This window comes from Falco punctatus (assembly GCF_963210335.1).
Source record: "Falco punctatus genome assembly, chromosome: Z".
Taxonomy (NCBI): domain Eukaryota; kingdom Metazoa; phylum Chordata; class Aves; order Falconiformes; family Falconidae; genus Falco; species Falco punctatus.
Window position 1 is genome coordinate 66,327,757 of NC_137586.1, and position 27,432 is coordinate 66,355,188.

General features: G+C 36.6%; 1 protein-coding gene across 1 annotated transcript in view; it reads right to left on the bottom strand.

Moving 5' to 3' along the window:
• Positions 1-1,438: 1,438 nt before the first annotated feature.
• HSD17B4 (hydroxysteroid 17-beta dehydrogenase 4) overlaps positions 1,439-27,432 on the bottom strand; it is a 68,127-nt gene continuing 42,133 nt past the window's right edge. The window contains exons 18-24 of the mRNA XM_080370922.1: positions 22,795-22,864; positions 19,371-19,477; positions 18,967-19,053; positions 15,089-15,178; positions 12,978-13,116; positions 3,649-3,776; positions 1,439-1,858 (exon numbers count right to left, since the gene is read on the bottom strand). Of these exons, the coding sequence (XP_080227048.1) occupies positions 1,769-1,858; positions 3,649-3,776; positions 12,978-13,116; positions 15,089-15,178; positions 18,967-19,053; positions 19,371-19,477; positions 22,795-22,864 (711 nt within the window). The 3' untranslated portion in view covers positions 1,439-1,768. The remainder of the gene's footprint in view (positions 1,859-3,648; positions 3,777-12,977; positions 13,117-15,088; positions 15,179-18,966; positions 19,054-19,370; positions 19,478-22,794; positions 22,865-27,432) is intronic.

Genomic DNA, 27,432 nt, shown 5'->3' on the forward strand with positions numbered 1-27,432 from the left:
GCAGCTGTGAAAAAAAAATAAAAATAATCTGCTGCAAATTTTCAAGACCATGTGACCTACAGTAAATACTGTACTCTTAAATGGATATATTGATAATTCTTTCCTAGACTCAAAGTTAGTTCCTCACAGTTCATTTTTCTTAATACACATATTTTTATGGCACTATATACAGATTTATAGAGAGGAAAGATACATGTAGAAATTTTTTTTTTTGGTGTAGTATGTGCATGCATAAACATTAAAAGGTGCAATCAATCTGTCTTTCTCATACAATTTCTTAGGAGAAAGTAACAGAAGACACCTTTACCTACTTGTCATAAAGCTGCACAGTAAATAGAAGCTGGGCAGTACAGGCAATGATTATGTATGTTGTACTGATAAACAGAAATGACTGCTGTGAAAAAGGTAAATGTTAAGTGGTTCAAGGTCATTTCCTCAATCATTTCCATTAGATGGTCTCTTTTAGGTGGTGAACATCACACTTGTTCCGTTATCGCTCTATTCATGATCTAATTTATGTAAGATACTTGTTGACATACTTCAGATTCATATTTCCCTGCCTGAATCAAAGCATAACTGATAGTACAGCTGTGAAGAGATACATTTGTGCAGAATTTGACTTAGTATTACAAAACGTAGAATTTCTCCCCAAACTGTCAAAACTCATCTGTAGCCCCAAAAGGCTCTTTAATCACTACAGTCTACTCACACAGTCAAGGCAGTGATGCACCTCCCAGTTTTGAGGGAAAAAAAAAAAAGAAAGATAAAGAATTTCCATTCTCTAAGGTAAAGCAAAATGATTTTGTCATTCTGACCAAGGAGACAAGTCTTAGACGCCCTGAATTCTTCAAAAGGTATCAACATAAAACAAGTCTGAACGAGAGAAAAAGATACCGAGCACACAAAACATTGGTCACAGTGGTGACATCAAATTTCCATGTGACAATCACTGGTATAAGGGCATACTTTCTTCAAGGAAACATACAGCCACAGCTTATTTCTGGCCATAGGTACAAAATGAGGAATTCACTCTTTCCCTCCTGACATGATGCTGCCCCTCATGAGAATGAATCTACATGAAGAACAATCTGGCTACAGTGACAGCCTTTGCTGCAGCGTTAATACCTCTCAGATTAAAAAGTTTCCCCTAAAGAATTAATGCTTATCACTTTCCATGTAATTTATAAAAGTAACATATAAAAATGACTGTCTAAATAAGGTGGGCAGTGCTAAAGTTCAAGATTTTTTTCCTGTACAGAAAAAATACATAGTGACAAGATGCAAATGAAAAAAAGTGGCTTCCATCTTTCCAGTTGTTTTAATGGGATCATGACAAATTAAGACAAAAAATAATGGTAATTTTAATAACAAACCAGCTAGATTCATAGAAATTAGACAGTCTATCTAATGCAACATAAATGAAGACTGACAGACATAGGAGATATCAAAGAGGTATATTGGTTTAATTTTCATCAGAATTAATATAGAAATATATGCATCTTTGTAAGAACTACATACATTTTATTTAAAGGCATGCAATGAGAAAAGTATGAATCCCTACCACTGCTGAGCAATAAAAAAGGGCCAATATTAACAATTATGTTCATTTCATTACTTTCTGTCTACAGCAATTAAAACAGCTTGTATATTAGCAGTATAATGAATCAGTACATGATATTAAGTAGCCTGCAAATGCTTCAATCATTGGTTCTGAACTAAGTTTGTGTCTTCTGAAGTTCTTCACTGCTGTAGTAGATGATCAAGCAGTTCAGAGCTTGGCATAATCTTTCAGGATCATTTCTAATTTCTGGCTCAACATGATGTTCCCCTTCACTTTCAGCTTACCAGAAAAGAATGCCTAGAAAAAGCAGAGGAGGGGGAGAAAAAAAAAATACTCAACTGTCCGCCCACAATTCAAAAAGCTGCTAGAACCAAACAATAAGCCAAAGGTAAGTGTGGTTGTTTAGTGCTCCAGAGAAAGCACTTCAGTGCACAATGAATACTGGTGATTAGTTATTAACAAAACATCATCCAAGTTAAATTTTAATAGCATCCAGAATCACAGTTTTCTGTCTAGAGTGCAGGCAAAGGCCAAGTCTATCACTCATAGGAAAAAAACCTAAATACAAACCAGCTATAGTCTCTTGGTGTAAGACAAACTTCTCCACAGCAGCTCACGGAAATACCTCACCAGGGCACAAAAATAAAGCCTGCAGTCCCCCACTCCCTATATATCTATACATCTTTATATGAAATGAGAAAATGGAATGAGAAGGCCATTTAATGAAAATTAAAGGCCTAATGAAAAGGTCAGCTACTCAAATTCAGAACAAATCCAAACAGGAACTTGCACAATGTATGTACATGCACATTCCCAAGAAATGCACTGGTTTTATATATAGCATACTGCAACAAATAGGAACTAAACAAGATTTTGATGTGTTTGCAGAATCATAGATCAACCAGTATTTTCACTGAAATGCTGGTATATTACATTTTTATTGTCCCTACTTCAAAGAGCTGTATAGGCTGTTTCAATCTAGTTTTTCTACCATTTTTTTAAAACTACTTCTGCTTCGCTGTGGCTTTGCAATTAGAAAGCTGTTTGAAAGTTCGGAAACAACACGCTTTTGCATAGTTCCATTAACTTGAAATACATTCAAATAAGAAAAGAGAGCCAGCAGAAAAGAATTTGAATAGATGTTTTGAGCTTCTTTAGATGAAAAACTTCACAGAAACTCAAATACTAATGCCTGAGAACAGATAATGTTCCTGAATTGCAACCACTATTCTTTAGCATTCTGAAGATTACACATCAATATCTTGTTTGTTTATGCTTTATGCCTGCTATATATAGAGGGTCACAAAGGATTTTACTCATGTGGTATACAGAACTTATAATAAACATGTGCCATCCTTGCTAGTCTCCAAATTTACAATCAAAGTCTCCAACAATAACTGCTTGGGATCAAAGAAAAGGAACTATTTCATGTAGGATGACCTTAATTAAAGTTTTAATTTGTTCAGTCTTTAATTTATAAGCTCACATATTAAATTTATGACAGTTTAATTTACTTTTACACAAGGAATTTTCATTAGTAAAATTAGTAGTTTTAAACAGTTGATTAGTCCAAGAAGCTAAAAGTGCAGACCTAGATTACACACCTTTTTAAAACAATCTACCTAGTGCGGTGAATTTTGACCAGTTTCAATGGATCTACATGCATGCGCGGTCTGAGATTTCTCTTTGCTGCAGCAGTAGCAGTAAATCAGAATACTGCAACAAATACCAACTTTCTGCAACATGACCAATCGAAACAACCTGAATGATCAAATTGTCAAACCCTAATCTTACAAATCATATATTGTGAATGTCAGGAAACAAATAACCAATTTTCTACTGCTGGGCTCCATGTCATTTGAGGTATCTTTGTCTCAAGATGATAAAGATGGCATAAATTCCTCATCATGTTTTCTGACTATTTCAGTGTAACGTAATGATGCGGTTACACCTCATCTGACTCTGGTTTGCACTGTGAAGACATCCAGTGGTGCAGATTTCAGAATGCAGTCATTAACCAGAGCTTGACTTCAGGCACATAATATGTCCCCATGCAAACGAGTATGTGTGTGACGCACAGGTTTTACCTTTTGGGGGTTGGTCTTTTGTTGTATTACATCCATGAAATCCTCATCTGAGAGAGTGAAGGTGGTATCAGCAGAACTTCTTGCAGGTCCTTGATACACTGCTCCAGAGCCATTTTTTAAGTCAATTGCTGAGAATAAGTGGCAAAGATAGTTTTATTTAAAAAATAAAGATAAAATTTTCAGTCTGAAGAACACTGCTCTCCTTATCTATTATTATAAAGCATCCAATCTAAACATAAATCTTGTTTAACAGCCACTTAGAAAATGAAAGCGTTTTAATTCTTCTTTAATGAAAGATAATAATTGAGATTATGATAGAAAGAATTCTTTTTCTACTAAAGGGGGGGGGGGGTTTACAGCAAGGATTACCATCTGAAAATTCTTGCATAGATAGCAGAAACCATTTCTAAACAACACTTAAGATGCACAAGGTATTAATTAGTGCAATTCCTGCAGAAATGTTAAAGTTGGTGATAAAGCTCTAACATTTTAAACCAGCATCCTATATTCAAAGAAGGCAAATGTGGTGGTGTTCAAATATGCTGCTGCATTTTCCCTGTTCTGCTTCTTGCAAAGAGCATTTCAAGCCTTGCCAAAATGTCTTTCTCTTCTGAAATGCCAAAAATTCCTTACAGTGTCTGAAGCTTCAGAGTGTTCTTTTCCCACACCAAATGACCTGCCAGAACAATCTATTACAAGGCTAACACTACCACATATTGCATCATTTGTTTAGAAGAATATTACAAGAATGTTTTGGCAGGCTGTGCTCTGCCAAATCATTCTCGGATTTTGCAAATTCCCAGTCTTTCCCTTTACACCTTTTAATCTTGGCCCGCCCCCGCCCCCAGTTTTTTAAGCACAAAATAAAATCATTATTCAAGTGGATGTTCCCATAAGAACATGACATTTCCATAAGGACATGACATCTCTAATCACAGAATCATGGCTGCCTAGCCAATACTAGTAACGCCAGTTGGTTTCTCTTAGCTGACAACTTTTAACAAACTGGCCTAACTATGGAGACATTATTTCTCCATAAACTATCTCATGTGTATTTTTTTTCCAAATAATTTTTCTGAAAGAGTAAGATGAACTATAGACTGGGAGTAGCTTTTGTCTGTTTAAGTCTTTGATTTTCTGAAATCTGATCTAAGTAATATTTACCCAGTTACAACAAAACTAGAAGGGGAAGTAAGTACAATGATGCTTAGTGAGAAGTGACATACTGCATTATAATTACCCACTTCATTTAAGGTAAATTGTAATTTCAGGGACAGGTTTAATGGACAACACTAACTTGATGCAAAAAGAGGAGAAGAAAGAAAATAAATTACTGAGTACCAGATGAACAATCTATACCTCCTATGTTTGTGGGTAGGAGCTGTGCAACACTTTTTTTTGATTTGAAAGAGAAACTGCATAGTCCAGAATTGTAACAAAGCCTTTAAACATTGCTCCTGTTGGTTATGCAGGCACAGACTTATTATTTTTTTAAAAAAAATAATTATCATTGAATCATAAAATGCAAGCTTCACAGTGGATACCAGCTCCTCAGATTAAGTTAAACAAGTTTAACTATCAACATGCTTTTAAAATATACCTCTACTCAAATGCTAGCAATATTACGAACCATACCAATGCAGACAAACTGAGCTCCCTTTGAGCCAAATAGCTCTGGTCAGCAGCAAGCCCCACATATAAATTCACAAACCACACACACGGTTTTCAGGGATGCTTACAATTCTTAATTATGTATTTTTAATTACTTCTGGACTTTAGAAATCAAAAGAGCATGAATCCTTTCCTGTGCTTCATTTTTCATGCATTCATGTTTTTGGCTGTTGCCACCTCTCCCAAACTGTTCCAGAAGAGGACCCACATGCTGAAAGCCTGACATAACATCTCCCAAGACACAACAGACCCTCTTCTTCCTCTCACTAAGCACTGGCTGGAAAAGCAGTTTTGATATATCTCATTGATAATACCCATTCATCAGCCTCCACACTGTAAAGTTTAGACAACAAAAAGTTAGAATTAAAAAGGTTTAGTGACTCAGGCAAGTTCTAACAACTGCTGTATTTTACTCTGGATACAGTCCACACTTAACATTGTTACAATCCCTGCTCTCCATTTCCTATCCAAGTCTCAAAGGTATCAGTTATCAATCCATGTCTTAATTAAATTTAAGCTCTCAAAGCACAAATATGCTTGTAAACCTTGCATAATCATGGTTCCATGGGCAAAACTAATCTCAAATTAAAACTTGTTAGAAATTTTATTAAAAAACAAGACCAACCTAATAGTATGTCCTTTTCCCCAAAATATTAATATATCCTTTCCATTTCCTCTTTATTCTTTTTAAAGAACATTAAGATTTTTGCTGAGGAAGAAAAAAAGAAAAAGAAAGAACAGAGCAGCCACAAAAGAGATGAGCTCTGTAACAACATATACTGTCTTTTTCACAAAAACACGAAGGACCTTCTACTGTTACTCAACCCACCCCTTTTTTTTTAAGCTTTATCATAAACGAGTTATGACATCTCCAATGCAAGCAGTCAAAAAAAGACCCAAAAAAAGGCACCCAAACCCTCAAAGGAAATAGCAGGAAGAAATGAAGTCATGAAACTTGATATGTAAGCCCTAGCAGGTGAATTCAGGTGAATCACACTGGAGAAAGTGTGATCCAAAATACACCATATGTTGGTATTTTTAAGAGGGAAAGGAACTCCCCTCCTCGTAGAGAATGGAAAGCTAGCCCAAAAACTTGCTCATTCATTTTTTGTGTGGGGCTGAAATGCAGGGTGTGTGTGGGGGGGTGAGAATTAGAACCATACGTGATCAGTTTTCTCACCTCCTGATGTACACCTAGCCTAGACTATTCAGATGACTACAGAGACTGAACTACAGCACTGGCACACAGACACATGGATGTAAACTAGCAATGAAAGAAATGAGCTGAATACCGGAACAGATTCCAACCGTAAGAGCAGAAAAATTCTAGCTTTCCAAAATGGCCAGACAGGGTGCCTTCTTGTAAAATACAACTTCATGAGAGAAGGCTATATAAAACAGCTGCCTGCTGTAGCAGGAAATGGTCTTGATGCAAGTGACCTGCATGTGACTTCTACACATCTCCTGGATACTGTCTCCATGGTCATAGCTACAGTCTCAACCCTACAGGCTGCATGCTGCACTACAATTGCAGCAGCCAGCTTGATAATGACATCGCGTACTGGTGTAGCTATGTCAGTGCTCAGGTGGCTGGTGTCCTGGGCAGCTGGCCAGGCAACTACCTCCTGCACTGCTATTGCAGCTCCTCTGCTAGCAGTAAGAGATGAGTAGTCTAAAGGTGTCTCCAGTGTTCTTTGCTCCTGCAAACATGCAGCCTTCCATAGTTGCTACAGATAAAGAGCTCTTCTCCTAGCCATCCACATGGCTGATCCACTCCATACAAAAACAGAACTCTGAAACACAGGCATAGTACTCCTCAATACTGCGCGTAGCAACATAAACTAAAAGCTGAAGTCCCTTTTAAATAAAATCAATATAAAATTATAGTACTACACACCTGGCAGAAAAGCAGAATCAGTTTCAGTGAATGAAACAGTAGTTATCATTCAATTATTTTTTTTTACTTGTATATGTGTTACATTGCATTAACTAAATTTCTATGAATAATTATCATCCATAACATGCTGTTGTCAGAGACATAACAGAAAGGTCAAAAATACTATATATATATATATATATATATATATAGGCTAAACCACTAGACACTGACATTCTATAGCAGATAGCCAAATAGCCTAAAAAACTAAGATTTGGGTCTCAGGTTTTGCTTTACCTTCGAAGAATGCCTTACCATTTCTAGGACAGAAATACTAAGGGGTCAGACTATTTTTTGTTTGTTTTGGTTTAGTTTTTATTCTGCTTTACAGAGGGTACGTAACTGCAGTACAGGACTCAACCTCAATGCAAACGGAACAAAGTGTCACCCACTTTTCATTGCCTGAAATCATACTGTATCATAAATTATTAAGCAGTTTCTCTGTAATTTGTCAGATATTCACAATCAACTGCATATAACAATTTTTCCCCAGTTCTCCTAACAAAGTTTTATTCTGAGAACTGGAAAGGAAGACAAGTGTCTTCTGCCATCAGCAGTGTCTTCAAAAGCATGATGAAAAGCAACAGATGGGTAAACTCTTTTGAGTACTGCTCTAGAGAGCCATTAACCATCAGCTAACAAATATCAATGGTCATGTCTTTTTCTATGGAAAGAGAAGCCAAAATAAAGTAAACACACACACCCCAAAAAACCCCCCCAACATATTTTATAAACATTGAAAACAAAGGCAATTGTTGTACAGTAATAAATATTTAGGAGAGAGCAATGCATGCTTTAGGTAGTGAAGCCAACTGGAGAAGTCAAAGCTGGGGGGGGGGGGGGGGTGTCTCAATTAGGAATTTTACTAAAAAATAAGAAAAGATACCTCCAGTACTGCTAAGCTTATTCCTTGGGGTTTGATACTGCCAAAATCTGTATTGCTTTACCTTCTTAAGGCAATTTTCAGCATCCTCTTAAATTAGAACAGCTTGCTTCTATAAAGAAATACCACTAATTAAAACCAGTTGACAGTGGCTGCAGTTGAATGTTGTTCAGACAGTGAATAAGCTCTCCAGAGTTTCCTATACTGAGTGCAAGATCAATGGTTCTGTATCTCCCCATGGCTTCACGCTATCCAGAGAGAACTACTTAAAAGTAGTTCTAATTAAGTTTGCTAATTAAACAGACTAGCATTACCGGTACTAGTGCTACCATCAAGAAGCGTCTCTGTAACAATAAAAACTAGATTCCACTCAGAAATCCCACTTCATTGAAAGTAATAAACAAAAATTTGGCTTACTGCAGAGAATAGAGATCAAAAGGTTACAGTTGCAATTAAAACAAAACACTGAGTATAAATATAAATTTAGAAAAACCCTTTTGGTTCCTGAAAGTTTGGAAAATACTAGAACAACTGTGTACATGAGAACAAATTTCAGAGCAGTCCTTAATACTGCTGCTTCCTCTCATCTGCTTCCCTCCCAGATCTCAAAAGGCTCAAGGACATTAGCAGAAGATGCTGGAGCTACAATCATTGAGTAAGACAGCAATGAGCTGCAGGGCCCAGATTGTTTCTAGTGCTGCCAATTGCTGCAGCTTTCACAACAGCACAAAGCTGTGCAAAAGTGACAAGTCAAAAAAAGTAAGAGACAGGTCAGCACAACTACATAACAAATTTCGTAAGGGAAAGAGGCTTAGCAGGTAGCCCAAGAGAACTATAAATACTGCCTGTAAAGGCCCGGGATGCCCTTTGAAAATGAGGTCTAAAAATAAGATAAATAATAGAACAATTAGATTATGCTGGGGGATTTTTTGATGCTATCTCCTCACATTTCAGGTGTTTCAGAGATAGTATGTCAAGAATTTTGACCATACATTGAAAGGAGTATGTAGTATTTCTTCACAGGAACTGTCTTCTAAATTAATTTCAATGTAATACTTTGTTCTTTGCTTTATTTTAACTATGCATGTTATGGGATCTAGCTCTCAAAACAGCAACTTTACTTTTAGAAAAGAGAGAAAGATAATTCAAAAATTTTATAATCTAATTTAGCATAACACCTAAGAAACATTTAGAATTATTGTACACAGAAGATCAACTAATAATCAGAGGACCAAACTTAAATGTAGTATAAAGAAGTGCAGTTCTACCAACAGAGTTTACTAATACTAAAATCTGAAGTAGGTTTGAAACCACTCAGAATAGTGACACATAATTAAATTCAAGCTACAGCAAAGGTTACATCTCACAATCATTTTCAGTTTTTAAAGTAAAAAAACTGTCAAAGGCTAGAATTTTTTATTTATGTACAGAAGCTTACAAACCATTAATAACAGAAAAAGTCAAGCACTTGAGTCAGTAGATGGCATTGTCAATGTTACATATTCTCAATTGGCTGTCATTGTTTGTGTGCATTACAAAAGTCTTGGTGATGACCATACAAAAAACTGTCAGAAATCTCTTAGTTTATCGACAATACCTTAACTGTAAGAAAGCTGTCTTCCTTTGAATGCAAAGCCACAAACTACTCTCTTCTTCCACATTCACCATGCAAAATAAATTATGCTAGCATCTGGTAGAAGAGACAGCACACAATGATGCTTTTGAATACTGAATAATAATGTATGCAAACAAGGAAAAAAAAAAAAAGCTGACAATTGCTCACAAATCTTGAATGCTTGCCTCTGGAAGGTTTTTTTTTGCCTTGTGCTTATTTGGGTTTGTTTTCTAATGACCAGAATAGTGTTTAAAAAAAATCCCCAAAACAAAAATTCCATCATGCAGATAGAGATACCTTGTCATTAGAAATATATCATTATAGTTAATTGACAGCAATAGTATTATGCTATTAATCCACATAAGGACAAATTGTCAGAGATGACACTACAGTTGTCACAACTGCTAACACTGCCAGTGAGTTTATATAACTATTTAAATGTTTTAAATTAGTTTAATATTTCAATTATAATAAACATTTATTTTTAATTTATTTTATTTTAATATTAACCAACTCCTACTTTATTCATCTTTTAATGGCTTGAAATTTCAAAGACATACAAAAATATTCAGAAAACCATCAGATGACACCAGAAGTTCTTTGAAAAAGTGATATACAAAGGCAGTACTTGCCTACCAACATTCCTGAGGAGAAAAGTAAGCACGACTTTCTACAGGCACCCTTCTTTTCACCCAGATACTTACATCCAGTCTTACACGTTTACTACACCATAAAGACTACAGTAACACTAGCCACTGTTTTGACACCTAAACTTGAAGGAACTCGCCACACTATATAAAGATTTGCAGTTAACTTTTACAAGATTTTGGAAATGTTTAATTTAAGCTCCTAGTAGTAAGATGTTTAAACTCCACTGCCCTCCACCCCACAGGGAGCTTTTTAAGTAGTTCCAAATTCGTATAAAAGTAAAGATATTGTTCACTGCAACAGAAGCAGAGCAAACAGGACAAACAGAAGTTCTATCTATTTATTCTTTATTATATATAGATTATTAATATATAAGATAATTATTAATATAAATTATATATATAATATATATTATCTATTATCTTTAGCTAGGGAAATAAGCAGTGGAAGAAGGCACCACTTTCCTGGAACTGCTTCAGCAGAAAACAGAAGAGAGGACAAGCTTTGACTGAAAACCAGAAAAAGCTGACTCTTGATTTACTCAAAGCAGGGGTACTCTCTCACTCTGGATACAATAGTAAAAACATCCACCTGTTTCCCCACTAATGAAACCTGGTCTCAGGAGGCATGTAAGGCCACTGCTCTAGCCTAAATCTTTAAGTGTGCCTGTTTTGTGTTCAGCAGTTTGCACCTTAAGGTCTTTCTAAATGAGAAATCCTATTCATGTCTTGAACATTCCTCATCAGATTTTTCTTCCATTGATTTATCCTGCCATTCTTTGACCATATGTAATACTGAGTTTGGTTGACAAACAAAGCTGTTCCAAAATCAAAAACAGTGATAAATTATCTCGAAGACAGTTTTCTGCTTGTTATTATAAACGTGACCATCACTTATATGACGTTTAGCTACACATGAAACAATAGACATGACTGAGGTAATGTGCAGAGTGATTCTCTTAACAAACACAAGTATCCACTTCAAGTGTTCTGGAGTTTTAGCACTCCTAATGTATCTTCTAAAAATGTAAGCAGGAACACATGAAAGACTTCACGTTGTAAGACCAGGTTGTAAGAATGCCCATCATTCAAATGACTGAGTGCAAAAGTGAAAACTGCAGACGGTAAGAATGATCAGGAGTGAGTTTTAAGACAGATTTGAGTTGAATTACACAGTATTTACCACCCCTCCCATTTTGATGTATAGATACTCAGCCTGCATAATCTATACAGGGGTATACAACATATTGATTAACCGCTATCCAAATGAAAACCACCCGTTATCCCTCAAAATTAGCTTAAAAGGTAGTACATGTAGAACAGAACTATCTTGATCAATCTATGTATGATATTTTTCTTGAAATGTAACAGCAGCCTGCCAGACCGCTACTCGGAATCTCTGCTGGTTAACATTAGGAAAAGAGAAAGTGAAATCACAGCTTTCTAAATCTCTCTGTAAAAGGATGAGCAAACTTTCTTAACCACAATAACCATTTATGGAGAACAGCCATTGCAAAGACAAAAAAAGTCACAGTGTGTGGGACAAAGCACAATGCAGACCTGATCGGACCTATCAGCATGTCAGTCTCTCTCCCCAGCCTGTCAAAGGGCAGCCTACTTCATCTGTATCTCCACCACAACTGTTCTGACTGGATCCAACCACTAAGATCAATTAAAATGAAGCAGTCTAAGTGACAGACTTGACCCCAAGACTTGCATTTCTCCAGAAAAATGCAAATGGAAGTTACAACCTGCCTATGGTTTATTGCTTTAGAAAAACTTTACATTCTACTAATAGACACAATGATTTAGGACACCTCAGCAAAAAAAACCCACCCTAAATAATTCCAAAAAACTATATCTAATTACTAAAATTAGACCGCTTTTTGTAAAAATACATGTCCTCAGAAACCTAGCACAAAAGAATTTAAGAGGACAGGTTTCCTGAGTAAGCAGTTTTGCCCCCATCAGACAAATGCACATATCTGTATAATCCAGTTTACCAGGAAACGATCCCTCTCTGACCCATTGCTATTACAAGCTTTAGCCTCTCTTCATTAACCCAGTCCCATGCTTAAACGAAGGGGTAAGCATCATTATACCTTCATTAAACCTTGACCTTAGCAAATTTGAATGGAAACAGATAGGTCTATATTTTCACTGAAATTACAAGAACAATAGAGTAGAAATAAACACTTGGTTTAGATCAATTAGTGTGTACATCACTAGCAGATTAATTACTGTAACACAGAGCTCCTAGTAGGTTAATTTAGCCTGCCTTTCTAAGTGCAGTGGTGATCCATTCTGGAAATGTAAACAGAAATGCACTGAAGATCTTTCAAGAGGATGGTTTGCCTATGCATATATCTAGATAGGCAAGTTACAGAACTACATTCCTAGAACGGTCAGTAAATGTCATTACAAACACTATCTGACCTCCTTGTCACTTTTGCATTCATATTTTTAGGTCCCAGTGGTGCTTATGCTTACTTTCAAGGTACTAGTTTAATTAGAAGTATAATTTATCACACCTCATTAAAAAATGCATCAGGGTATAATATAAAAGCTACAACTTACTCCACTGCATTGCTGTTCTTCCATCTTTAGTGATGTCCCATTGGAATATGGCATTTACTTTCTTTACCAATTCATTTCCAATCTCTTTTACACGACGACCAATTTCTTCAAACACAAGGTCACTCTGCAGCCCTGAAGTCTTGAAAAAAGGAAGTATAAGAATTTAAAATTGGAACTCCATTTAAAAAGTTCTAAATATGTCTGTTAGTTCAAGCATTGTGTCCAGGAGAGTCTCTACTTCAGAATTATTAAATGCAATTGAGATTTCTTCCACCACAAATAATCACCTCTAGCAACTGTCAGCATTAAAGAGTACATTCAAGCAGAAAATGCTTCATGGACCCTTCCTTAGGAATTATTTAAAATGCTGCTTGTGCAGTTTTTGTCATTTATCACTACAATTTCAGATATGTTTTACAATTAGGGACTTAAGGGCTTCTAAACTGCCCTTTATTCCCCTTGGAGGATAACCACTGGCCCTTTCTCCATGGTGAACAGCATATTAGTTTTTAGAACACAAAAATTTTTTCACAAGTACATTACTTAAACTTAACATGGAAGAGATTCAAAACATACTGCACTATGAACACAGTCAGACCTCCAGTGTAGACACACAATGTGTTTATCATTTAAGTGCGGGACTAGCTACATTTACATTTTCAACTTATCCAAACAAGCCTTATTTTACAAATCTTTCATTTTTTTCTTTAACAAGTATTTGTACTGGTTAAAATGCTACACTTTAAGAAGATGTTCCGTGACATTTTTCATCTAACTGGACTTGGAGCAAAGAAGCTCTCATAGCTTTAGCTGTTCTGCTGTACCTACCTGCTCACCAAAATGCAACACTCCTTACGCTGCTGTCTTGCCACCTCTTCGGTTAAGCCTAACATTCTCCATTATGTAACAGAGTTCCAGATGACATCTGAATTTGCCAATCTTCGCTCATTCAAGCTACTTTCCCCTGGTGGATATCTGCCTCTGTCAGCAAACTTCTGCCAAAGCACTTTAATTTACCAGAGTAAGCCTAAGGAAAAGTAACTGCTTTGCCCATATTAACTAAAAAATAAAAAAACTCTATAATTATTTCACTGAAAAGTTCTAATGCTTGTATGTTTGAACTTCAAATGCAGACCTGGCAACAGTGCAGAATATCAGAGGACTAAACACTACCAGCAAAAAGAAATAAGTTCCAGGAATATATCACAAGCTTAATATGAATATAACTATCTCAATACTTAATAAACTTTGAATGAACTTATGAAACTTAATGAAACATTGAAGTTTCATCCTTTGCAGGCAGGAATCAATGGGGAAAAAAGATATAGTTTATTAAGGCAATGCACTGGTGCACCTGTTTCTTTTGGATGACATTAAGAACCCCAGGCATCCTCAGCACTGCATGTACAGTTCTATCTTTTGTGGCAAGTCCAGTACCCAAGGCTTAATGCATACATGCATAGGATTTTTTAAAATATGTAAAGTACATATTGTGTGTTAGGCCTAATGACATGCACAAATAGCCATGAAAGCATTCTTTCAAAATGACTCAATGAAAAAACTGTTTTCTATAAGTACACTATATCTCATTTTCCTTTTTTCTATTCTAATGCCTTCCTGCCACCTTCCCCACGTCTCTCTGAAAAATCTAAGAAAGGTCACACAATTTTACAACTTACACTGAGTTTGATCTTTTACACCCACAAAATAAAAACAAAATGTTTGTCTTAGAAGTACAGCCCCAAATTATAGCAACTAATTTCAATCTTAAGTTATGCAAGTGCTCAAAACTTGTGGCCCTCACTGGTGCATGCCTCGCTTTTTTTGTAATATATAGCATGATGTTTATCCTGACAGTTCGACTGGCAGCAAGCACTTAGAATTTCATCAGCCTTCCTGTGTATCTTAAAATGTCTGTATTTTTCCCCTCAAATAGATCCATGAACCTCTGTATCTTAAAAACAATGTGTTTACATCTCTGAATTCATACACTCATCTAAGTACTGCAAATTAGACTGGTCAGTGATCTAAGTATTTTTCCTGTGTTTTTCACAAAAACAAAGCCTAACTATGCTGCTTTGCAAGTTAAGACTTCTGCTGCTTCCCCTTACCTTCAGAGGCTCCCGAGCAGAAGGCTTATCCAAGGCTGGTACTATATCCACATAGCCCCCTGCAATAGCAATTTCTCCAGTCTCTTTGATCTGTGGTGAGGGAAAAAAAACACATTAAAGAAGTAACATACTTGCAAAAGTCACAACAGAAGGGCAACCAAGGAGTCCTCCTTACATTTTAAAATCAAAGATTAAGAAAAAACACAAAAGTTCCAGAGTAAAAAAAAAACAAAACAACCACGCTATAAATGCATTGTAACCTTCAGGCAAGCTAGCATACTATGTTTTGCAAACAGCTTGTGGGAACACTACTTCGGGGGGGGAATTAGAGAAAACTGGGACCTAACAGAAGCGCAGTGTTACAGGAAGGTTTTTAGGGTAAACCATCCCTTTCAGGATGGTTGGCATGCACAGGACCTACTTTACCACAGCTCCCTAAGCAACACACCCTGCCATCCCAGCACCTGCTGATAGGAGTAATGGAGTGTGGAGCCGAGTGGAGACCCCATGGCCAGGCTCTGTGGTACTCCTGCAGGAAGGGGGACCTGATGGCACCACACAGCTGACAAGCTGCACAACAGTTCCCAAATGAAGAATCTATGAGATATTCACTGCTGAGCCAACCACTGTGGCAAAATTACTTTCCTCAGATGAAATAATCTCACTGTTACACTAACACACACACCCATCGCAGAGTCACCTGCCTCCAAAGTACTACCAGACCTCATTGGGCATGCGATACCAACAAGTAACAAAAACATGTATGACTTCAGTCACTCAAGCTCCCCCTCAATGCGGTCCTGGACTGAAGTAATTCCAAAAGGGTGGCTCTAAAGTTGTTACTTCTAATCAAGGGAGTCAGCTCTGGTAAGGATGAGAAACAAAGAGCAGATAATGAAAAGATCTGAGTTGTTGCAGATAGAAGACTTCAAGCAAGGAAAGCTCTAGCTGTAAAAGGAGACAAGATGATAAGGTGTTGCAGTCCACAGACATCAACCGAAAATTAGATGAAAGCAGAACAAAGCTAATTGTGGTAGTGAGAGATCGTGACCTCCGACTCAAACAGCCCCCCCCCAAAAGAAGGAAAAACCCCCACTTGTGGAGCACGTGTAGTTAGTGAAGAACTTCAGCAGTGCTGTCAGAGGATGCGTACTAATTTGGATTAGAAGCGAGAAACTTGTAACCAATCCTGTGTATGATAATGAACATGCAATGTACTATGAAGCATTAAAAGTAAGCAAAGCTGGGGAGAAGTTAGGGAAGACTCTGCCGTAACTTCTGGGATCAGTTGATGGGCTGAACTTGTCTCCTCCCCCACAGGAACGCCTACTGCGTAAGAACTTTATTGTATGACTAACTCGTGCTAGCCATTGTTGGGTGTATTAAGCTTGTTTTGCAGTCAGTGTATTATCATTGACAATGTCTGAACCTTATTCTGTCACAAACTTGTGTTCTGTATAAAAAAAACATTCAGCTGAAGTTCATTTTGTGTAAGTCTTTGGAGATCTGAGTAGTTGATATAAGGGATTTCACTCAGTGACACTGTCAGTGTGGGTCCCTGAATAGGTCCGTCGATTCACCCTCCGATACAGTGGGCTCTCAAAACACAGTAGTGGACAGACTGGTCAGGCACAGGGCGCTTGTCTTTCTTGGGAAACTGACAGGCTGATCAAATATAAAGGGCTCAAGGACCTCTTTTAACATGACACAGCTCTTTAAACAAAGTAATTATTTGCTTCTTCATAAACTATACCAAAATATATGGCTGTTTTTCTGTTCACAAAATGGTTGAAAAATCTCAATTTATCTGAAAATTTACCTTCAGTGTTACAAGTTACTGTTAATGCTACCTCATAAATAGTTCTGAGAAAGGCAGTGTTATAAAATGTTTTTCCTTGAGCCAGATACGCAGTTGTCAAGAGTTCATCTAGACAGTTTCATTACCTCCACATGCCTTACACTGCAACTTGAACTAGAAAAAAAAAAAGTAAGCATGTAAAACCAGAAAGCTTGGAAGAAGAAAGACAAAAACCACCTGGATATCCTTCTATCTTATTTTTTTTAAATAGTTAACTCGGAGAAGAAAATGGGTTTCCTTTAGCATTGAGTCTTTAAGGGATCTGACAAACCATTCTGACTTAGGGCAGCAAACAGAAGATGGCAAAATGACTGACCGACAATGCATACAGAGAGTTATATGATAAATAGCCAAAGTGAAGGAATATCCAGTATCACAGCCTAGCTTACTGCACAGGTAAAATTAATTCAGAGAGACTATATAATAACAATTACTCAAATCATGCCTAACAGCTTATCACCCACTGCTACTGCAGACAATGCTGAAAATGGACTTAAACCAGCACATCAAAGTTATATGTCTACTTTTAGTTTGATTTAACCAGAGTTTACTACAAAGATGATGATACTTTGTTTCAGACTAATACAATACGCACTAAGAAAAAGAATTCTGCATAATTTGTAATTGTTGAAACAAGATAGTTTTCTATAATCCTGTTAAACATTGTAATTTCTTTCTAAAATGTTACTCCACACTTGTGGAAAAAAAGCTGTAGCAAAATTCCCCCAAACTCTACACATTAGCAATTACTAAATCAAGCAAAATAAAAATTCCAACCTTTAAGCACAACAAAACATCCCACTCTATTTACAAATTCCAAAGGACTTGGAAGTACATAATAAATTCTGTTAATTTATACTCTACATGCAAACCCTCAAAAGTAAATAACCTGAAGTCTAGAAATTCTGTCAGGTCAGGGTGGTAGTACTTTTTAAATATAGCTACACCATCTCCAATACACTTATCTCTAGAGCTCATCTGAGGCACCAAATTGTCTTGTTTCCTACTAGTAACCAGAGATGGAGAGTTTGTACATAGTAACCTTGATGTTGTTATTCAGAAATTCTATAGCTGCCAACACTCATCGTGTGTGCCAACAAGATTCACCTCCTTCAGTCAACTTTTATTCCACAAAGCTGTATTCCTGTGGAAAGTGCAATCCTACATCTTTAGGATGACTCTCCTCACTTGAATTTTCCTGTCCAATCCTGCACAGCTGCAACTATCCCTGCTGCTGTACTCACTAATCAATAGCAGGCCACTGTTTTACATAGACGGGGTTGCAAAACTTCAGCCAGCCAAAGGACTGTAAATTGTATCTGCATAAACCAACATATATTGACAAATACCTGTAGCAAATCACAGTTTAAGAAAGTGACAGTATCACAGGATGCTACAACAGAAGTGATAGGGATTTACTTTTCACCTCCACATGGAGTATTTTACTCTTAGTTTCCAGTAAGTATCCTACCAAGTGTAGGAGAAGATTACGGGATACCCACACAAAATGCTAACATGCCAAAGAAAACAGAATAATGCAAAAACTGAATTTATAACAGTGCAAACTGTTTTACTGTAGCTATTCTCCACAGATGCAGCTCGAATTTAACTCAGTTTAAGCTAAATCTGCGGAGGTTTACCTGCATAAACTAACTCTCAGGAGCTGACGTAAGATAAATAAATGTAAAAAAAGATGTATATACAAGCTTATGACTCGCTGCAGGAAACAAGTACAAACTATGCTGACCTGGGAATGACTGGTTTTTGCTCTTCCACAGTGAACAGACACAAAATGCAATACAACGAAATGAGTTCTCATATTATTTAAGGAGTGTATTAAGTCCTATGCACATAATAGTATTTTTATTGGAATCTTAATGACACCATAAAATATGTAAGAATATTTCATTCTGTTCGCATATTTTTTTTACAAAACCTTCTTCACTAGTGTGCTTGATATACCCAGTCATTCAGCCAACACATCTTTCTCTAAAGCCCACAACAGTGAGTTCGTTCTGACCTTGGTCTGAAAATGGATTCTATTTCCTTCCTTCCACATGTCCGTCTGTAAAGTTTGCCCTGGATAGACTGGTTTTGCAAAGCGAACCTAAAAAAAAAAAAAAAGTAAAAAAAAAAGAAGTGGGGGTGTGAACAGATCTGTGATATGTACATGCAAAACTTAAAAGCATAGGGTCTACTGAAACAAGAAAAAACAAAGAGAAAAAACAGTCACCTAGCAATGTAGAAAGCCTAAATATTTAAGTAAACACACTTGAGGCATTAAAATGCATGCAGCAATAAGTAGAAGCAATTGTGGGAGTTAAGATGGTGCAAAAGCCTTTTCCCACCCTAAAGTGTTGTGGCTTTTTGGCACTAAAACCAGAAAAATCAAGAAAATTAACTGCAAGGAATGAACACACAGACCTTGATCGCCTTGAATCTGTTCACATCATTATTTGCAAACTGCTTCAAAACGTTTCTAGCAGCAAACCCGAAGGTACATAGTCCATGAAGTATAGGCTTCTTAAATCCTATTTCAAAAAGTAACATTTTAGCACTTATAATATTACGTGTTTGCATGTTGCTTCTATAAGTATCTATATTTTATTCATAGTATTTTTCCTCCTTTTTTCTTTTTAGCCTATCTCACTGAAAAACTGCCTGTTACCATTTATTGTTTCCTCTACTTTGAGGCAAGGGAAAGTGCTCACTGAGAACTGGCACTCCAACAACGCATATGCTATGTAAGACTCACAAGTAAAATTAGTCCCTGTCTGTAGAGGTGACAAAACTAAAAACTAGGAGATTGGCTCTTTTAGTATACATGTATAGGCACACCAGACGCACAGTTACATGAAAGTATGGATATCAAGGGTAAGAGGTATTTTAACGATTAAAAAGTGATACTAAGATTATTTGATGCTTCCCATTTGTAATTCCTACTCGTGGTTGCCAAACGCCTTCAAATATAGTACACATTTCAAGATTAACTTTTCTTTATTTACAAGTGGAAAAAACCCTGAAAAGATTTCATTTTGAAGGCATCTAACAAAAAAGAAGAAAAAAAAAATTACAGTGGTTTTTTTATACTGACATTTTAGGTCAGGTTTCCTCACACTTCTATGGTTTGGAGCAGGAGCTGAACCTTGGCAGCGGATAATCTTTGTATTAGCACTGAATCTTTTTCCAGGCCTGTCAAAGTCTGACAAAACAAAGCTTTGAAAACTGGCCTGAGATTTGCTGAAGTGCAACGGTTAAGTTTTAAAGATGCTGCTTGTACTGAGTATGTTCTGACCCTTTAACAGGTTGCTCTGACCTGACAGGGCATATGAACAGCAACTGATCACACTTGCAAGAGCTCATGGATTCGAAACAGGTCTGTCCAGCTTTGGCTGGGAAAGCAGTTGCCTTGCCTGGAACTCATCTGCCACTCTCAGCTGCCAGTCTGTTTTTACTGAGCTCTAAACAACTCTTCATAGCATCTACACAGCATGAAAAGTTGCCCAAAGGGACAACAGCTGCAAGAAAAAAGCAAAAGCAAAACAACCAAACAAAAAAGAGGGGACAGGAGAAAGTCTAGCCTGCAGAGAATCGAAAGATGTAGAAGAAGAAACCACCTTCAAGACAGAGACAAAAAAGCCACTGGGACTCAATGCTGGGAAAGATGGGAATTCTGAGACACAGCCCAAAGGGAAGACTACCAGGAGTGAGGATGAGAAACGGAAATTTTGACTTGTTAAGTTAGGAGACGAGATATGACAGAAGAACAGGCTAAAAGGAGCATGAGTCTGTTTTTTTGCTGTAAGTATTCCACTCTGATCATTCTGACATTTCTTTCCTGTAAAATATTTGAGTATGTACACTCTTAATAGCACTTTCTTTTTTTGTACACTGTGCACCGACTATTTCTGAAAGCAAAAAGATAGCATGCAGTCAACTCTAAAACACATTACTGGCGTTATAACAATATCAGTATTCAGTATCTCTCATCCAGAATTTTATAGGGACATTTAGCTCTTTAAAAGTTTAGCTCAATTCACTATGCAAGAACCAAAACCCACCACTATTTTCAGAAATCAGAAACAGACAAATATATATGGTCCTATTCTCCCCAGTATTTCCTTTATAAAACTAATGCATACTCAAATCAATAAGGCTATCAAGTTGCTTTTTCTCTAAAATGAAAACAAAGTAAATGTTGCTTTCACTTAGTGATATCTCGGAAATACAAGCTACAGGACTAAAGGCACAAGAATATATACAGGAGGTAGCATATCTCCTCTGAAAAATTACCCACAAGAAGGCTTGACAATAATCCTGGAATGACCTGAGCACATCACACTGAAAGCTTGCTTCCAGAGCACGCTGGGTGACAGCGAGTAAAACAGCACGTTTACAGAGATTAAAGACAAAGTGGTGTGTGAATATGCCAAAAGAAAAAAGCTTTTGATTACTAGCAAAAAATAAGAAAAAACTTAGACTCATTTTCTTCTTTGTTTGAACCTGCATTTAGTATAGGTATTTGAGTAGCCCAGTTCCAAAATTCCAGCGTAGTGGTTTTCAGCTCAGACATAGGGACTACCTCATCTGCAGAGTTAATTTCATTTTTCACTGTGTCTGAGCTACCTGCTCATACAAAGAGCACTGGAAGATTTCTAGTCCTCTGCTTTTGTAAGGTTTTTATAGTTTATTCTAAACACTGGAGTTTCAATTACAAACATGTATTTTTCTCCTCCAGCATCTTCAAGAGTAATTGGGTGATTCCATCTAAATATTTATCCAAAATCATGAGCTGAACAAACACACACAATGGTTTAATAAACTGGGAAAATCTCTTTATGGACTTCGGTATTTGATTACTGTTATTTATTGACAAAAATTTACAGAGAATTATAGAAAACACAGTTAACCAAACAATTATGATGTACTTGCAAAAGGACACTGTTGAAGTATGTTAAATCTAATTTGAACACAGAAGCACAGCTCTGCTCTATTTATCTTGGTAAGAACACCACACAATGATAGTTCTGTATTAAAAAGTCACCAGAAAACTGAAGACCAATCATTGCAGACCAGTATTTTCTTGTAAAGTTTATGATGATAGAACACATTCCAGAAAATTTCTTACATAAATCAAACTGCTGTCTGCCTGGAGTAATCACATTATACCATTAGCAAGGCCTGAAAAAAACTTCAAAAAATACCTTTACAACATAGATTTAAGAAAACAGAACCTTCTTTAGGGATTTCATGTCTGCAAGAATCCGTTAACATAGCCTATGGTCTGTTCCTTTGGCATGTAGCATTATATAAATGAACAAGCTACCGCACTAGCAGTTTTATAGCAAAGAAGTGCTAGCAAACTGCCTCTCCCCTGCTCTCCTGAGATTTACTGGGATCGAGAAGACTACACAGAAGCACAAAAAATTCTACCAAGGCCAACATAATCTCAAAATTAATTAGATGGAAAGAATTATCTATCAAAGAATTTATGGAATTCCTTCAGAAGCTTTTGGTAGTCAATTATTTCTGCTTATGAAACAGAAATTGTAAAGATGGGATAGTAGCAACAAATAAGCTCTAAAAGGTAAATAGGATAGCAGACAGGTTTCCATTGTAGGTAGAGTCCACGCATCGTTCCATATTCCTAGCTACAAGAAGCAATGCTTTAAAGAGAAGTGTCATGCAGAACTCTGAAGACATCTAATGGTGACTCTCAGAACAGTTATAAAAGCAGCACTTTATTCCAGCTTGCTGGACTTACAGACTAAGTGGGAAAAAAAAGATTAAAAATACATTTACATCATTCTTTGTCCAAATATTAATACAATGATATCTCTCAGCTCACCTCCAAGAGCAGCAAAACTTGGATCAATGTGTAAAGGATTCCAGTCCCCACTTAGCCGATATAAGGCAGCCTGCAGAAACAGAGAAAGAGAAATGGGAGGCTAGCTGTGCTTGGTAGAAACAAGGAGGAGTTAGTAAAAAAATTATCACAGTTTAACAAACTTACCACATTCTATTTTACTAGTCCTTCGATAACATGTTCTACAAAAAAGCAGGTGAAATGGAAATTAAATGTTATGGTGCAGACAAACTGCCAAAGCTCCAGGGAAATGTGCCAAGAACGATGTGTGGTCTTGGTACATAAGAAAATAATGTAATTGCTTAAAGGAAGGAAGGAAAAAACAACCTACTCCGCCGACATACAGATCCAGTTTCACTAAAATTTGGCAACAGGGAAATAATGCATTTTCTAGAATTTGTCCCTAGGTTCTACAGCTTGAAGTGTAATTTTAAAGGAGTCTTCACCATGACAGATTCATCCACAATTTTTTTTAAAAAAAAGCATATGAAAACTTCTCTTTTCAAACACACATTACCATGCTTTTTCAGCATTTGATTTAGCTTACAGAGTTCAGAAACATCCTTATCTTTCCCTTTTAAGAGTAACATGATTGTGATATACTTCCCTCTTAGCAGCTCCATGGGTAGCTCGTCCCAATATTTAAAACAAACCCCAGAGTAACATGCCAAGCTTTCTAGAAGACTTCTGCTTCATGTTAATCTTTCATACTAGTAAAAAGTAGAGACAGACAGATGTAGTGTTTGCATATACTGTGAATGTGAATAAACCTGAGAAATCATGAAGATGGCTACAGTACTTCAGTTTTCTGTCTGCGTAGCCTTAGCATTTTCATTACCAAATTTTGTATTTGCTGTATGTGTACAGTGGCCAGCAGTCCATAACATGAGAGCTGTGACATGCCAGCCTGTGCACCTTCCTGAACTAAAAACTTACTCCCTTATCATCAGTTTTCTGTGAAATCCAGTGACTAAATGATTGTGAAGTACTCTGTAATACGACATCCCCAAAAGTACAGAGAAAATCAGTGTCACGTTAACTAATGCCAGTGAACATTTCACAAGTTTAGTAGTTTTATATGATGGCATGATGAACCTGAATTTAATTGAAAGGAGCTTTTAAACTGAAAAATTTTATTTCACTCAAGCACATTACTGGCCTTTGGAACCCCTTGTCACTAATTATTTTCTCCCAGCACTTTGGACTGGGATCATAAAAAATGGCATATGTTTATCCAAATAAAGGTAAACTGCACTAAATTGTGTTTGGAGGAAAGAAGCTAACAGATTTCTCAGGAAAAAGGAAAAAGGAAAAAGGAAAAAGGAAAAAGGAAAAAGGAAAAAGGAAAAAAGATTCTCCAAAGGAAGCGTTTTCTGATATATTTCTAACGTCGTTTCTTCTGTTAGATCTGAAGCAAAGGACAGTGTAACTAGAAGGGTTCTGAACTCATTATCATTTTAATCCATAATCCATTTGGTTTATTTTTAATCTGTTAATATTCAGGTCCACTTCTTCAAGTACATACAGCGTTCACACTAAGCTCTAATGCTCTCTCACATGTCCTGCTAGCCTTCATCAACACAGCAAGAGTTCTGAGTCTCAGTTATGGTGGAATGTAGAAGAGCTTGTCACTTCTTTCTGGTGTGAGAGTTGGATACATGCGCTAAAAACAGTGAGAAAAAAAATACTAAACTGCACCATATCTTTCTAAGACTTGCATACTTAAAGCTAAGTACAGTATTTCTCCATGGCTGCTTACATTGCTGTTTACCCTTTTTGAAACACTTCTTTCTTTTGAAAACAAAGATGTATCAGTAAGATGGTATCAATGGGCCTGAAATTTGTAACTGTAAATTCTACTTTTGCCCAGAACATATAGTTTTTTGGGGTTTTTTTTGTAATTATCATCTAACTGATCCTATAAATTCTTAGGAATATAGTGAAGACTGGAAATTTCATACTAACAGAACACTACAGTTCAGACGGGTCCAAGTGTGACCTTCCAAAAGGGACAAAGGAGAGGGCAAATGTTTTGCTGAAAGAACATATAACCCAAATTAATCTTATAGCATCACCAAGAAGTAGAAATAGCAAAGTTATCTCACCTGGTGAGAAGAATAAAGCCAAGACCTCCTGAAGACAGTATTGTCTAGTGCAGGACTCTCCAGCTAGCAATGTACAAGCCCAATCAACTCCAAAAAGCAAGCCAACAGACTGACAAGGGATCCTATACTGCAGACGCCATTCTACAGGGTGCACCCAAGGAATGTGTGGTGAAACACACAGTGCTGGTTCAGGGTGGAACAGGAAAGCTAACTGAGATAATGTAAATATCTACACTCTACTACACCACTAAGGCAGCTGAAGTGCTGAGTGGGAAGGGACAGTTGGAAACAGCCTGACAATTACCATCCATGGAGATTACCTGCTCCCTTCACTACTTCCAAGTTCTCACACAAATAGAAGAAAAATGGGCAACTGAGTGCAACCACATTCCCACTCGTACACACACAAAACCCACAGCAGCGGGGGTTCAGAGAATAACATGCACGTGCTGCTCTTCTGACTTGCTGTGTCTTCACTGTCTCCGATATTCCCCTGGGTAGTTGTTAAAACTGTGTTTTCACTGTCAAAAGGTAGAGATGAGCATCTCTGATGTACCACTAGCTTCTTTGCTAAGAGCTGTCTAAAGCCTTAATGCCACCAATATCAAAGTTGTAACACTATGAAAGGAACTTTCAGTGAGGAATAGACCCCTAGTTCCTTAAACAAAATTTTTAAATGGACAATTTAAAGAGAGTTGCTCCTGACAGAATTCTACAGAGTACCACCCTTCATTACTGGTTTTCTTTTGAGAGTCCAAAAGCTAACAGCAAATCACCACTTTCAAGAACTAGAAAATAAAAACTGCTAGATGTAAAATAATTAAATCAAATAATTAAATGACTTTTTAACTAAATTAAAATTCTACGGTCTCACTTTCATTCTTCTATTAATTGGAGCTTTTACAAAAGCTGTCAGGAGGCTATTTTCACAAAGAAGCTGTTGTAATAAAGTTTAACTCAAATTAAGTAACATTTACTTGCATTACTAAAAAAAAATATTTATTTATGGTAAATAAGGACTAATTTCTGGTTTAAGCTCAATCTCAACTTCATTCTAGCTATGCAGCTGTTCCTTACTAAAGTTGTAAAAGGAACTAGCCATTTAATGGGGGTAATAATAAGCACTACTTGGGAGACAATATTTCTACCAAATGCTTTTCAAAATTACTGTAGTAAAAAGTACTTGTGCTTCACTAACAAAACAGATGTAACATTTAGGAAGTAATTAGGTTCAGAAAATTAAATGTGATCAATGTATTTAACTAGAAGTCTGACACATGAATATGGGAGGCAATACTTGCCTTTTTGTACTTTCAGTAACTATAAGTGGGACTGGTCACAGCTAGAAAACATGTAGGCTGAACTGAACAGAACAGTTACAGAGCAGGTTATTTCAGATGCAATATAGCCAAGTCAGGTAAGTCAACAAATTTCTTTCCATTTACCACAGTCTCTGGTATTAGTTCATTATTTAAATTACATTCCGTAAGAGAACAGAATTGGTTTAAAGCCTTGTTGGCTCTACTTTCTATATTCCTCGAATAATGACATTTCCTAAAGTCTTAAGTGAGTGATAGCATTAAAACAAACAAAACAAACAAAAAAAAAAAAAAAAAAAAAAAAAAAAAAAAAAAAAAAAAAAAAAAAAAAAAAGAAAAAAAGTGATGCATCCTTGGAGGATGAGAACAGTCAATTGATGTGGGGCATTAGATTGAAGTCAGTCATAATACGGTTAGACTGTTCTCCAATTAATAACACAAACTGTCAAGTCTAATTTCCTAACAATTTAGGATTTCTGCCAGATCACAAAAGAAAAGGCGATATCCAACCTGTCTGTGCCAAGTTTTCAGTCTTGCCTGCAGACTGCAATAAAGGTCAGTGGTAAAGCTAACAAAAAAGGAAGCCATATATTTTCCCTCCTAATTGGGGAGAGAAAGAGCTCTGCCCAAGAGCTTATCTTACCAAGTATATGTGTATGTATGTACACACAGACATATATGCGTGTACATATATGCATGTATACTTTACCTAACAGCTTATTCATGTAAGAGTAAGCAGTCAAGCAATCTCATGAAGAAAAAACAATCACAAAACTCATCTACACATTTCAATGAACAATGAATACTTCCAGTTGAACTGGCAGTGCTGACGCTTCAAAGGCTCTAATTCAGCACAGTACTTAAGCAATTGAGCCAGCTACTCTTTGACTGAGATCCCCATTTGCCATACCTTCTCTTTTAATTGATTATCTCTGTAAGGGTAAGGAGAGGTAATGGGAAAAAACAACTGGTAGAAACAAACACATATAAAGATAAAAGGGTTTTATTTGTCCCTCCAAATAACCAACTACTTTTTTCAAAGTAGGCGTATGTGGAAAATAAACAAAACAGACAGTTTAACTTGCTCATAATAGTTTCCAATGCCTAAATACATTTTGTGGAAGCCTGGATCACACATGATTCTATTTTTTAACAAGACTATAATTACAAAATACAAGTGCAAGGTTTCCTGGACT